The sequence below is a fragment of the Grampus griseus genome (genome assembly GCF_964374135.1).
Source record: "Grampus griseus genome assembly, chromosome: 5".
NCBI lineage: Eukaryota > Metazoa > Chordata > Mammalia > Artiodactyla > Delphinidae > Grampus > Grampus griseus.
The window spans coordinates 25,509,694-25,524,563 of NC_138998.1; the positions used below are offsets into that span (position 1 = coordinate 25,509,694).

General features: G+C 35.5%; 1 protein-coding gene across 3 annotated transcripts in view; it reads right to left on the reverse strand.

Moving 5' to 3' along the window:
• RASA2 (RAS p21 protein activator 2) overlaps nucleotides 1-14,870 on the reverse strand; it is a gene marked incomplete at its 5' end in the record, with an annotated part of 116,869 nt that overhangs the window by 19,279 nt on the left and 82,720 nt on the right. Inside the window, 5 exons of one of the 3 annotated variants that reach the window (XM_082654515.1) lie at nucleotides 2,938-3,044; nucleotides 3,596-3,669; nucleotides 7,096-7,173; nucleotides 7,600-7,683; nucleotides 12,601-12,707. In XM_082654515.1, coding sequence (XP_082510641.1) covers nucleotides 2,938-3,044; nucleotides 3,596-3,669; nucleotides 7,096-7,173; nucleotides 7,600-7,683; nucleotides 12,601-12,707 — 450 coding nt within the window. Of the gene's footprint in view, nucleotides 1-2,931; nucleotides 3,045-3,595; nucleotides 3,670-7,095; nucleotides 7,174-7,599; nucleotides 7,684-12,600; nucleotides 12,708-14,870 lie in introns of all 3 variants that reach the window. The other 2 variants (XM_082654514.1, XM_082654516.1) reach the window with 2 other exon arrangements.

Genomic DNA, 14,870 nt, shown 5'->3' on the forward strand with positions numbered 1-14,870 from the left:
GACACCAAAGTCGTAAAGTGTAATAAGAGACTAATTACCTAGCAGTCATAGCTATGCAAAAAACTGCAAGGAAACAGGAAGTAAGCAAAACATTTGCTGAACAACCAAAGAGAGAATCCAAAGCCTATGGATTTTATTCACAGAGGAAAAGTCCTGAAATCGTCAATCAAGGCCTTTTAATCTTATGTATAATTTTAACAAACACAGTACCTACATCTTCACTCATAGTATATTAGCAGTAAAAAATGGAAGTAGGGGATAAGAGGTGGGAGTGAGATGCTACATTATTGTACACTGACAGCACAAGAAATTTAAGGTGACAGCCTGAACACAGAGGGGATAATGAAAAACTGTATAAAGCAAACACAGGAACACAAAAAAGCACAGAGTCCAAGGCATGTAGCTGGGAAGTAAACAGCTGCACACACCCATAAGCAGCCCAGAAAACATCACTAAATCAGAGTACTATATAATAATTAATATTATCAATGACAGCCCCAAGCCATCTAGAAAATGTTAACTTACGTTCAATGAACTCTTTTTTAGAAGGCAGGGAAGCATGTAATATATTTTGGAAAAATCCAACAAAATAGTTAAAAAAAAGCATGGATGCTTAAAACTGTAGGCTTTGGTAAATAATCTTGAAACTTCATATAACAAGCTGATTCCTCCAATGCCATTCCAACATGTTAAATTTCTTAAGGCCTGAAAATAATGTAACTTCTAATGTGTCTATTTTATACCTTAGAGCAGTCTAATCATTCTAGAGAATTTTATCCTCATAAGATCACTGGATAGAACAGAAGTTCTTGAGAACTGTGCATGGACTCTGGGACTATGAACTCCCTGAAATTATATGCAAGGTTTTGTGTCTATATTTGTTCATGAATTTTTCTAGAGGAAAAGGGTCCAAAGCTATCATCTGATTTCTAAAGTCTTAAGCCAAAGAAGACTTTAGAATGTTGATTTAGATTAGAAAATACTTCAAATGAGGAGAAAATAGCCAACTTATTCACAGAGGATAACTAACTTACCTTAAATTTTATTCCAGTGTACTGCTGATGTAAACATAATTAGCATATTATGCCAGCTATTTTAAAAATGGTGCTATATATGTGAGAGCATTTATATAGTATTCAACATAAACTGTAACTTCTAAAACATTAAAAATATGCTTAGCTTAAAGAATGCTGTCTGGAAGGGCAAGTATGTAGCTGACTGATCCTTAGTCATTGGAATATTTATATTCCACAACAAATTATCTAGGTGCCTAAAAATATAGTGCATTTGGCCTCTTATGTCTTACTAATATATTTGGACATATGTAGTCATTCTGGCTAAAGATCCTCAGGAATTATGAAACAAAAAAATTTCTTTTCACTCTTCTAGAGTCTCCACTGAAGCACTCAGCTTAACTGAGTCTACATTCTCTTGAAAGTATCTTACGTCTGGTGTTTGTTTTTATCATTTCAGAATTTATACCAGAAGTTCTCTTAACAGATCTTTACCTAACAGATTTGTCAGATTAACCAAGACTCTCCATTTCCTCTGTAGAACTTACTGAATGATGCTCATGGGATGCTGAATGCTTGTGGCTGCTAGGGTACTAACTATTAAGCTTGTACCCTTCTGTTTCCATTGGTTAGGCTGTTTTGATTACCAAGTCCATTGTGTTTGTTCCCAGACCTATTTATGCCATTTTTCCATGGTGTAATTATAATTTACTTAAACATTATGTAAAGTGACAAAATAAGTGCCGCCTGCCAAGAGGCATATATTTATTTGAAAATCAGGCAAACACTCTGAAAAGTCTTTCAAAAAAGGAGACCAACACCCACACAAATAAAGTTGATTTATATGGGGGTGAGACAGCTGCAAAAACTTAGGGTGACTATCATGACACTCTAAAAGGATTCTATAATTTGACTACTTTTCAAGTATTTAAGCTCTAGCTTCACTTTAGAGAAATCAACCTGAAAACTGATGCATTAGGGTTATGTTTGCACAAGAAAGACAGAGGGGAAATCTAATCTATAGATCCATATTCAAAGAAAAGATCTTGGCTATCATAAGACTGCTAAACAAACATATAAATATTTAAGGTATGAATGCATCTTTTTGTTTGTTTTTAAGTGATTCTTGCTTTAACTGACCTTTCTGGTTAAGTGAACAGCTTTGGATCCTGATCACTCTGAACAGAAGGAATTTTACTGTATGTGACCTATGATCTAGATACTAAATTCTTGCTAAGGTATCAGAAACCAGTGGCCTTCTATGGATGATGCTTTACCCCCAAAGGAATAAACTTAAAAGGTAGAGATTTTAAGCATTATGTCAGTCCACTGAGGGACAAACTTTGCCTCTCCGAAGCCCTCAAATCACACTGTAGGAAGATGGCTCTCTGTACCCAAACAGATAGCCAATTTGTGCCTTTTCAGGGGGCAAATTACTAGAATTTTCATCTTGGAGTTAGCTTGGCAATAGTCTAGAATGAATCTTTTAACTGAATAGGAATCACAGCCTATGGTATGACTGTAGGAACTCTTGGCAAACCACTGAAACACTCTCATTTACTAGAAACTGATTCTTACCAATTTGACTCTGGAAGTTAAAATTCTGAGTTTTAAAATATCTAACTGTTGTTCCTTATAGATTGATTACAAAAACAGGGATTTACTAGGGATTTTTAGAAAACAGAGCATACTGTAGGAACACCACTTTTAGTAACACAAGACATTCAAAGGGAGAGAAAAGTGTAATTTACATGGTGTTACTCGTCAAATATTTATTATATTTTTAGTGTATGTACATCACTGTGAGAAACCATGAACTACAGTAACATTAGTAAAAAGGTTCGCTAGTCACATTAAGCAGCAGAAAAAGAAATCTTCAGTGGGAATCAGGAAAAGCCCCACAATAGAGCATAAACACAACTACCTGGCTGCTTGTGGTAGGTGAGCTCTCTGCTTGTTAAGCAGAACCACCGTTTCTTGAAATTCTTTTTTCCAATCCGAGTTCTTCCCTGAGCTCTTTTATACATCTCACTGCCAAAACAACAGATGTAAACATTTAGCTACAAATATTAAAATAATTAATCCAAAACAAAGAATTATCCTTTAATTTTAAATGACATGAAGAGCTGTCAAAGACTATATTAAGTTTATGAAAATGTCTTTGCCATCTATAACTCCTGCATTTATTTTGGCCATACTAAGGGAATAAAGTCCTTAAATAATTTGATATTTACAACTGTACTATCCAGAACTAAAAAGGTCAAGTGAGTAATTTTCCCCTTTAGCTTCCAATGAAAACACTACTTTAAGACTGAATAATGCTGTTACTTTTTTCAGTACTACTCTACCACCCATAATCTCATTATATTTGCAAAACAACTATAGCACTGTATGGACAAGAAGTCATGCCCATCTGGCATAAAGTTTATAGGATAGTGAGGGTGACTTACCTGATTGATGTTACTTAGGCAGTTTTAGCACAGAACAAAGCCCAGATTTCCTCACTCCTGGACCCATGCTCTTTGTACTTACTTAATGTCTATACTGAAATATGACTTTAAAATCTAATTTCATTAAATTACCCTTCTTTCAGGTGCACAGGCTCACTGGTACCACTGGACACTTTAGTTTCAGTAGATGAAATTTCATCCAAGAACTAAATGGGGAAAGGGGCAAATATTACAACTTTGTGACAAGGTACATCATAAATTCAGTTTATCAATGTCGCTGATAGATAATATCGTGAAGTTCTTCATTATTAAGGAATAAAGCAAAATACATACTTAATTGTAGAGGAAGTCCCTAATTTACATATGACAGGTATTCTAAAAGTTTAACGTTAAATTACTTAAAACCCAGGATATATGTCCCTGTAGAAATAATTCAACCCACAATTCCTTAACTGCAACTCTGAAATCTAAAAAGCTCTGAGTACAAAGAGTTTTTTGGTTTGCTTTTGATTTACAGTAAACTCATTTACAGTAACTTAACCTGAACTGGTGAAAGGCTACTTATAGCCTGTATTTATCCTACTTAGTGTGAATATTCACTAATGTGCTACACAAACATTACTGTGAGGCACACTGGGGGTATTTTATTATATAATATATAGCACATACCTATTATCTTTCAAAACTTTGAAAAACTGAATTCTGAAATACTTCCGTTCCCAAAGATTTCAGATACAGGATTGTGAACCTATACTGTGGGTCAGGAATTGTCAAACTATAGCTCAGCAGGCCAAATTCAACCCCTTTTTGTAAGGCCCACAAGAACAGTTTTTAAATTTTTAAAGGGTTGTAAAAACGAAGAAAAATATGTGGCAGTCCCCTTATGCAGCCATCAAAGCCTAAAGTATTTACTCACTGGCCCTTTACAGAAGAGTTTGCTGACTTTCATCATATATAATTGACTTTAGCCCTGAGAGCTAGTATTTCAGTTATGACTAAAGTGTAACTGGGTTCTTTGGAATAGCCTGAAAATCTAATAACCATTTAGAAACTTCCCATGGAAAATGTGGGAATGTGGTGGCTCAAGAAAATCTGAAGTACCCAAATCTAGCAATGGCAAACTACCCAGTGAAAAGCATTTAAGCTTCAAGAATATGCTACCTCAACTGGTCAAGAGATTCCTGACATGTGGCCTTCTCTTCATGGGAGAGAGAAATTAGTAGTTCAGGAACAATTCCTGTTCTTAGAGAGGAATCCTATTTTGCTCCATAAAGGAACTATTTATTCGTTTAGTCCTTGTTTTTTCCTTTATACTTTTCTATGTTGTCCCGCTTAGGGTTTAAAACAAAAACAAAGTACATTCCAATAAGGATGACATTGAGGCACCAGTGAATAATCTAAAGTAGAGTTTGTGGGCACAGTCATTTTCTCCTAAGACTGGCTGTAGATTGCCCACCAGAACCTCCACTTGTGGGATTTTCCAGTGGAATGTTTACTTCTAGTTTGCTGGAAGAAATCTTGGTAACTGAAAGAACAAGAACAGAGTTTCTTTTGAATTATATATGGGTGACACAGAACAAGTATCCAAGGAAACTAAAGAAATGTCCTATTACATCTTCAATTCTCACAGATCAACCATCCACTAATGGAGCGTGAAAGAGTTATTTAAATATTTCATTTCTTAATATTTGCCTGCGGGCACTAATTTTCTTATTTGATAAATATTTATTATTTATTTATGGTAATTATTAAATTTATTATTTATTTGTCATATTGTTAAGGAATATGAGGTAAATCCACTTATATAAGGTGAAAGAAAACATAATAATTAAGATGGACTACAGGCAGGGTAAATATAGGCCTCAATTTGCTCAGGGCCATCCTTGTCTACAACTTTGGTCCCCTCATAATCAAAGTACTCCTTTTCACCCTTGAAAACTTTGTGGTTTTGGACACTGAATTATATGGTCAGCCTGTTTACAGACCTATTCAGGTTATTTTTCCTAAACTTTGTGGAAATTGTATAGGATTCAGAATTATAAACTATTTTCTTCTGGAGCAGTGATCAATGTCACTAGTGAGAACACCACTAATTGAGAAATTGGGTTTCATAAGCTTTTGTACTTTCTAGCACTGCACATATCTAGACTAGTAAATAATAAAGAAAATTCATATATTAGGGCAAAATATCCTATGTAAATGTGAGACAGGAGATGTACTACAGTGATAGTGCATGAGAATGTGAGTGGGTGACTCAGAGCAGATCAGGAACAGACTAAACTCCTGGCACCCTTAAATACTTTCTCCACTGACATTACCAACTATACACATTCTGATTGTATCAGGAAAAAGAAATCAGATGCTGCCACAGCCTAGGTCGTAAGAAATGGAAAAACAACCCCAAAACAAAAGAACATCATAATCTTGCCAACAAAAGTCTGCCTACACTGTCCCACAAACTGTTTCAACCATGTCCTGAGAATAAAAGGGCAGCTTTTTCTTTGCCTATTCTTTTGAGAGACTTTCTCCTCAAAAACATTCAATGGTTGCTTAAAAAAATTTTTTTTTGGTTGAACTTGCGCTATTATTCAAGACGAAAAAAATCCAACTGGCTTTAATTTTTTAAATGATCACTTTCATTTACGAGTCCCTGTAAGAAATTTAAAAGCACACATAAAAAACTACAAACAAAATATACTCCTGGCAGTCACCTGTGAATCATGCTACAGAAATTGAATGCAATCTTTAAAATCTAACCATGCTAATTTAGATTCATTAAGTTAGAATTGTGATAAATAAGATACAGTAATTTCTTCAAGCTAAGTTTAGATGTACTTCAAAATAACTTTTCTTTACAAATTTTTAGGGTTTTATAACAATGCTACATTTTGTTTGGGGTGATTCAGAACTAAAGACTCAAGAAATTAAAAATCTTCCCAAAACATTCTCTACTTCTAAGTATAGCAACTTTTGTTTGTTGCAGCTCTTTTGTTGTGACCTCATATACTATAGACTTCTGTACACTTTAAATTAAAGTAACTTTCCTCAGGTTACTAACCACAAGCCTATATTGTTTATAAGATATTCAATAATTCATATATTTTCTCCAACGGCAATTAAGTGCCTACTATACATCAGGTACCATTAAGTCTTTCCCCCTAGACCAGAGGTTCTTAATCAGAGGCAATTTTGTTCCTTAGGGGACTTTTGGCAATGTTTAGAGACAGTTTTAGTTGTAAAAACTGGGAACATGCTTCTGGCATCTAATAGTAGAGGCCAGGGCTGCTGTACATTTTACAATGGACAAAAATGTCCCTCATAGTCAAGAATTGCCCAACCAAATTGTCAACAGTGCTGCTGTTAAGAAATATCAACTCTAGATATTTGTTATTTGTGTTACTAAGACACTGGCAATAATAGCTGTTGCTAAAACTCATTTAGGTATTTTTCACAGCTGAAAAATCCATAGTTCTGTATGGGAGGAGAAATATACTAAAAGACAGCCTTTTCATGTTTGATGGACAGGTTAAACATTTTTTTTAAACTGGGGATTGATTCCTAGGAACAATATAAAATGTTATTTGCCTAATGCTATATAAGAAGTTAATATTTCCAGAGTAAAACAATCATACCTTTTTAACTGCCATAATATATCCTTCTTCTTGAAACATTTTGAAAAATTCACACATGAATGTTTCTTTGAAACTTGACTAAGAAAAAAACACATGGAATTTATATATGTTAAGTAGAGAACTAAGAATATAATTGACTAGTTTTAAATTTAGGATTAGGGCCTAAAGGATTCAATCGTATATTTTAAGAGTTACGGGGCTTGGAGCTGAAGATTTCTCTCAACAGCTGCTGGATGATTATGGCACAAAAAGATAAACAAAAGCCTTTTGCATCTGTTAACTAGACTCTCTCTCCCATCTTAGACACATTAGTTTAAATGAAACTGTCTTCTGTAAGGGTGACTAAGACACAACATCTAAAAGACAACTATCGCCATCTATACATATATGTTTTTGGTTCTGCTTTGTTTTTAATTTGAAAGGGAGTAAAGTGAGGGAGAAGGGATCACAGGGTACAACAACATTTAGAAGTGTGAATACAGAGCAAAAGATGTAAAGACTTACCTTGCTTTTGGACAGACTCCCCCAGCTTCCCAAAGTTTGAATGGTTTTTGAGATGAGAGTTAATGTTCTAACTGTCTGTGGATCCTAAAGAATGTAGAAAAGACACAAAAAGTCTTGTTAGGTTTTCAAGAAATAGAATTTGTGTAAAAAGTAGAATAGAGTGAACGGGCTACTTTGCTCTGAAACAGTGACTCAAAAATGTTCGTTCAAACCAGCTAAAATCTAGCTAAGGACTGGCACAATTCACTGAACTAAGGAATTAAGAGACTAAAGAAGCCACATGTAATTGACAGTTCCTCTCAAAGTAATTATATCTAATGACATGTTATACTTTCCTTTGAAAGCCATAATTTAATCAATATTAATTTTTGGGGGGTGGGTACAGTATGGCAGATGGGATTACCTAAAAAATTGTATTCACTTTTGGAATGTCAATGGCATCTACCTTTTTCTACCATATGACTTAAAATGGAAGTTTCCAAATTTCTGTATTCAACCCACTTGTAAGCATATTCAATACTTTTACGGTTTCTGCAATCAATTCTTTTCACCATGGAAGCAAAGACCTAAATTCAACTTAGGAAATAAGAAGTCACTTAGTTCATGTAGGATCTTAGCAGAAGGTAACTATTTGAGTCTATTATCCAGGCCTATCTACCAGAAAGAAATAAATATAAATAAAGTTGACTAAACAGTGCTCCCTAATGAATCCTTGCTGCTTCCTTTTTTTTTTAATTGAGGTATAATTTACATACAATAAAATGAACAGATTTTAAATGTATATAGTCTGATGAGTTTCCACCAATCCATCCATTTGTATAACCAATTCCCTTATCACTACATAAAACATCTTTTTTGTTTTGGAGATTCAAATACCCATAATCTGCCATCAAAAGGTATGTTCAAGGGTTTCCCTGGTGGCGCAGTGGTTAAGAATCCGCCTGCCAATGCAGGAGACACGGGTTCGAGCCCTGGTCCGGGAAGATCCCATATGCCACGGAACAACTAAGTCCGTGCGCCTCAACTACTGAGCCTGTGCTCTAGAGCCCGTGTGCCACAACTACTGAAACCCGCGTGCCTAGAGCCCGTGCTCCGCAACAGGAGAAGCCACCGCAATGAGAAGCCTGTGCACTGCAGCGAAAAGTAGCCCCCGCTCGCCACAACTAGAGAAAATCCGCGCGCAGCAATGAAGACCCAATGCAGCCCAAAATAAATAAATAAATAAATATTTTTTTAAAAAAGAGATTAAAAAGAATCAAAATAAAATTAAATTAAAATTTAAAAAGACATGTTCAAGAAAATTTAGATACAGAAATGCTTTAGTTTAGTGTTTGGTTGACATTCCTTAATATTTTAGTATCCCCACACTGAAAATAGGCAGTGACTGTGAAGGTGAAGAGATGACCAGGATGTAAGGCAATTCTGGAAAAGAAGGAATATCTGAGATATGATCATTACGTTATACTCGTGAAACAGTTACACACCTTAATTAAGGTTATTCAGAAATATTTTAGCTACAACATCCAGAAAATATTTTAGCTACAATATCTATAAAAGGTCCCTCCAATTCTCTGCCTTTGAAGAATATAAAATTCTTAACAATGTGCTAACAACCTGAATTTGAACTGAATTTCATCAAGACTTCCCTGTTGAAATTTGGTTTTGAAATCAATGTTTTAGCTCATTATTTTCCTGAACTGAAAAAAGTGAGCAAACCATATTTTACATAATTTCTGCATGTCAGAGGTTTGTTTACACCAATATGGCCCTCACTACTATTTGACAATCGTATCATTTAGCTACTGCTGATTCCCTAGTGTACTCTACAAAGAAGCTGTTCTAAATTTTCACCCTGCTACTATCTGCCATCATAATTTTTCATAGATGCCCAGGACCTTAGTCATCTGGCACCTAGTACACAGACTAGCACTAGCATATAGTAGATGCTGTATTACATTTATTAAATTGAACTGAAACGTTGACTCTGTCACCCCAAAACAACACATCTTATCCTTTTTTCCTTATATTAAGTTGAACCATGTGAAATTGCTGTTGACTATTTTTGATCTACAAAAAAACCAAAACAAAACAATTTCATAGGATTCACCATAATACTTCAAAGGAGAAACTGTTCTTTCCCCCCGGCAAGTTTATCCTATCACTTTTTCTTTTAAAGACACTCTTTCTGAATCATCCAGTACATTGATACATTAGTAAGGCCCCATCTGTCTTTAATTTCTCCCTTTCTGTTGGTCTCTTCTCCTCTATTTAAACCATACATAGCTTTTCCCATTTTTGGAAAAGACATCATTTGATGAGCTCTCTCTCTGAGCTACCATCTTTCACCTATCAAACATTTACTGAGGGCTTCCCTGGTGGCGCAGTGGTTGAGAGTCCGCCTGCCGATGTAAGGGACGCGGGTTCGTGCCCTGGTCTGGGAAGATCCCACATGCCACGGAGCGGCTGGGCCCATGAGCCGTGGCCGCTGAGCCTGCGCGTCCGGAGCCTGTGCTCCGCAATGGGCGAGGCCACAACAGTGAGAGGCCCGCGTACCGCAAAAAAAAAAAAAAAAAAATTTACTGAGCACCTACTTGTTCTAGAAATTGTGCCATGTGCTTGGGATACACAAATTTGAAAAAGATCCCGCCCTTGCTGTTAAGGTATTGACAGTCCACATGCAGAGACAATAAACAGATGATTATAGAACAGTATGACAAGTGCCATGACAGAGGAAGCCCCAGGGTGCTACAGGCACATATAAGAGAGGAGCCTAACCCAGACCGAAGGGTTAGAGAAGTCTGCCTTGGCTGAGTCTTGGAAGGAGCTATCAGTGAGAGACTAGGGGACAGGATGAGAAGGAAAGTTCAATCTTTCTTCTTTACTATGAAACTTCTCAAAAGAATGGTCTACCATGTCAATGTTACTATAACCCATATTTTAAAATTAGTGTTTTTCAAAAGAAGTATTTATTCATGTGTATATGTACACACACATGTACATACTTGAATTTGCCCGTGTCTTTTAGCAGCAGGGCGAGCTCACTTTTGATATATTTCCTAGGTAAAACTGCATTCACCTACTTATTCCTTAATCTTCTGCAATTGGATTTTCTTCTTTTCTACTCTACTAATATTCTCAAAATCCAAAGAACTTATAAATGTAAAATCTAACAACCTTTAATTGGTTCTCCTCCTCAACCACTCTGTAACTTTCAATAATAGTCTTGACAATGTCATCGCCCTCAGGTCACTGGGATCATTCCTTGCTCTCAATTTCTATAGTATGGATTGTCTATACTCCTTACTTGGTACTAATCAGGTGCTAGTTTTAGATTTATGTATGTAGTTTTAGATTATGTGTCTTATATATTTGCCTTATTTCCCCAATTAGAATGAAAGGCTCACTTAAAAGCAAACAGTAAAGTTATATGACAGTTTGAAGCAATCCTTCTGACATACTGATTGGAAAGGTGACTTCAAATACAGAGTTTGTGGTTAGAAGGACTTTACTGTAACATCTGTTACAGGGATATGCAAATTCAAGTCTGAATATAAGGCAGGGTCACAAGCTCAGAGGTAGGAGTTCTGTTTATGTCCAGAATGTCATCAAGCTTTTGCTGCCCCACAGTTCTGTACAGCTTCAGTAATACAGCCACAGAAAGGACAGCCCTGTGAACAAAAGGCACTGGCCCAATCCTCCGCTGTAGCTACTCAGAGACCATTTGTTCTTTGACAAGAAAGTGTGTGTTGCTGCCACAGCAGCATGGTTTTACTCAGTTCTCAAAGTTAAGTAAGTGGCCAATGTGTAGCTGTCAAGAGAAGCAGTGGCTGCAGAGCCCAGTTTGACTCCAAAACCTGTGGGTCTTCCCTACACTGTATTAGCGAGTTTCCTAAGGGCAGGGAGTGTCTCTTCCTCATCACTGCATCTCCAGTGCTGAGCACAGCATCTGATACACTGTAGGTGCTCAAACACCTGACTGCCTAAGAGGCAGGAAGGAACAGGGGTAAGCTTACAGCCTGGGAAGACTGAGTGGGTCAGTCAGTGAACTTTCTTAATCCAGTTCAAATTGAGTGAGATCAAATCATAATTTATTAGTTGTGTGACCTTGGAGAAGTTCTTGAATTGTGGTTTTCTTATCTATAAATAAAGATGAGAATAGAATTTACCTCACAGGGTTACTGGGAGGACTAAGTAAGTTAGAACATATAAAGTACTTAGAAGAAGGCCTAGTACAAAGCAAGGACTAAATAAATGTTGGCTTTTATTATTATTATTTGTTATAAAAATCAGCAACAAAAACAATTAGATAAGATTATAAAATGTTTGGAACATAAAAGGTTAAAGAATTAGCAATAATACACTGTAGGAGAAGGAAAAAGAAACAGCAAAAATAAGGAATTTTAAAATGTTAAGAAACATGTAAATCTATGCAGTGCAGATTCAGATTTAAGTAACTAAATACGACTTCAGAACAGAAAGATTATATGCCTTAAGTTTTAAATCTCATATATTTATATCATCATCTCAGGTGAATAAAAAGTAAAAATATGGAGATACCAAACAAATTACATTCCAATGAAAGTTTCTACACCTTTCAGAAATGAGCCTCTTCAAATTTCTGTGAGATTTAAAGATATCTGCAAGATCAAACTAAACCTATAACTAATGAAAGAAAAAAAAGACATCCCTGTATTATGGAAATTTACAAACACACAGAATAGCAGAGGGAAAAGATGATGAATCTTCTTTGTACCCATCACCAAGCTGCAGTTATTACCAACATAGTATTATTATTCATGTGCATATCTTTTAACAATAACAAAAAAATAGAATTTTCCACCTTCTCTGAAAGAAGCAAATGGCTAAGAAAAATGCCCAGTAAATTTAAGTATCCGTTATAAGAAAACATAGCCAAGTGAAATTTGCCTGTTATTTTATCTTTTCTTATTTTAATAAAAATAAATTAAAATGGAATAAAGCTTTGAGAAGAACAACACTTACTGGATGATGAGGTCGCAAATGAAAAGTATGAGGTGATACTACCGCTACAGCAAAGAAACGAAGAAACACAAAGCTGCTCACTGCAGAATACTGAACATGAGGGTCATCTGCAGGAAAAAAATGGTGAAATGTCATGCACAAAAACACTGAATTAAAAAACAAAGATGACCAGGTAAAAAATATTGGAAAAACATGTAAATTAAATAGGAGATAAATATAATTTGTATAGTAAGAACTGAGTTGATGAAATGATAGTAATGGTTATGAGTAAATTAAAGGAAAAAAATCCTATGACTAAAAAAAAATCTGAAAGAAATAATAAAGAAAGTGAAAAACAAAGCTGCTAGGTTGTCAGAAATATTTTAATTTGGAAAAATACCTCTTTCCTCATCTGCAAGAAGAGACTCCTGAAATTACAACAACAAAAATAAAAGTAGTATCTAGCACTACCTAGTGGTAATACTGAATCCCCTAAGACTAAGATAGGCGATTGTCTTCAGTTTTAGGATACTGTTTCAATTTTCCCTCAAAAATCTTGACAATATCAAAGGTTATGTAATATAAACAGTTAGACAGAAATCTTTACTTTAAAAAAGCTACCAATATTCCCTATAAAAATGCAGATGAACTGAAGACAACTTGTGGCTTTGATCATTCAGCTACAGCTTTTGTTGCTGACTGGAGTCAACACAATGCAACAATCAATCAGATGGTAAAGAAGCAGGTGAGGGAAACAATGTCTGCATTTGGTCTGAGTTTTAACTCTTCTAAGTCACTCAGCAGGTGGTCACCCACAAGTCATTTAATGTGTAGTTCTTTAATAATACTTGCTTCCCATGACTGCCTCCCCGCTCCCCACCCATCTTCCCAGGGCAGTAAGAACAAATGAGAAAACAATGAAAATACTTTTTGAGAACAGAACTATCACTACTGGAGTCTACTGAGAATATCTAAGGCCAACAAAAAGACAGTTAAGGAAATATGTTTGCATTTATTAAAAAATCATAGGATGTGTTTTAGATTATTCACATAAACAAGAATTAAACAGCTAGTGCATACTGAAGGCCAAATTCACTGGGTAGTGTAGAGTACGCTGATTAGTAGCATGCTTTGGAGTGGGCCGGGCCCAGGTGTGAGACCCTGCTTGCCTGCTGGCCATGTCACGGACCTTGGGCAAATTACTTGACTTCCCTAAACCTCAGTTTCATCAACTACTGAAGGGGAGCAGTACCTATCTCATGTGGTGTTGTGTAGGTGAGAGAGTGGAGATAATTCAGGCTAGCACTGTGCCTGTTCACTAAGTCCTCCTCAATGTGGTTATTATGATCTAACACACTATTTAAAAATATAATTTCAGTCAGCATTTCATCTTTCCATACTTTAATGTCTCTGCTCCCCTTATTTTCATTACAAAGTCTAGATTTAGTATGCTTATTTCACGTTAACTGTTTATATTTTTACTATAATTAGCAAAGACATCTAGGGCTGAATTTATCTACATGTTAGTTGGACAACTCAACCCCACTTTAGCTTTGGGTAATTTAGTGGAGCAGCAGATAACTGCACACACCTGTGTGCACATAACACACTTAAAAAATATGATAAAATAGCAAAATCTCTTCAGATGGTTACAGAAATAAACTTACAGTTTCACACGGCTGGATAAGACTGATAATTTAAGCAGCTGCCTTACCTCCTTACCCTCCCCCCCATTACAGGCAGATCTGGAAAGACAGCCATAGTAAGTTTATTTACTTATCAGAGATGCATATAATTAGAATAATTCCAAGTGTTGAGAATCAGAGATAGCAACTGTTAATTTAATTGAAATGTTTCTAAGCAAAGCCTTGACACAGGTGTTCTTGCAAAATTAAAGCATGCCAGATATTGATATGTTACCTCAAAATTCTATGTATATTGCAACAGAGATGTTTCTAATGTCTAAAACCATTTCTGCAAAAACCTCTCATCACTAAGACCTTAGCATTCTCAAACTGTCAAATCTAGTCAGTTGTACAGAACTTAAAAATTCTCACTATTTTGAATGCATGCAAGTGGAAAAGGTAGTTGGTACAAATAACAAAGCTGTTTTTGTTTATCATATCTAACAGTCTTGTAAGCAGCTGGTATAAATACTTATATACTGTTATGGTTCTAAATTTATGCCTTTCTTAAAATTAGTGTTGATTTTGATTTGCTTGTATAAAGTTGCTATTATATTGAAATAAGCAAGAGTATTCTGTTTTGAGATTACAAGAAAATTAAACAGG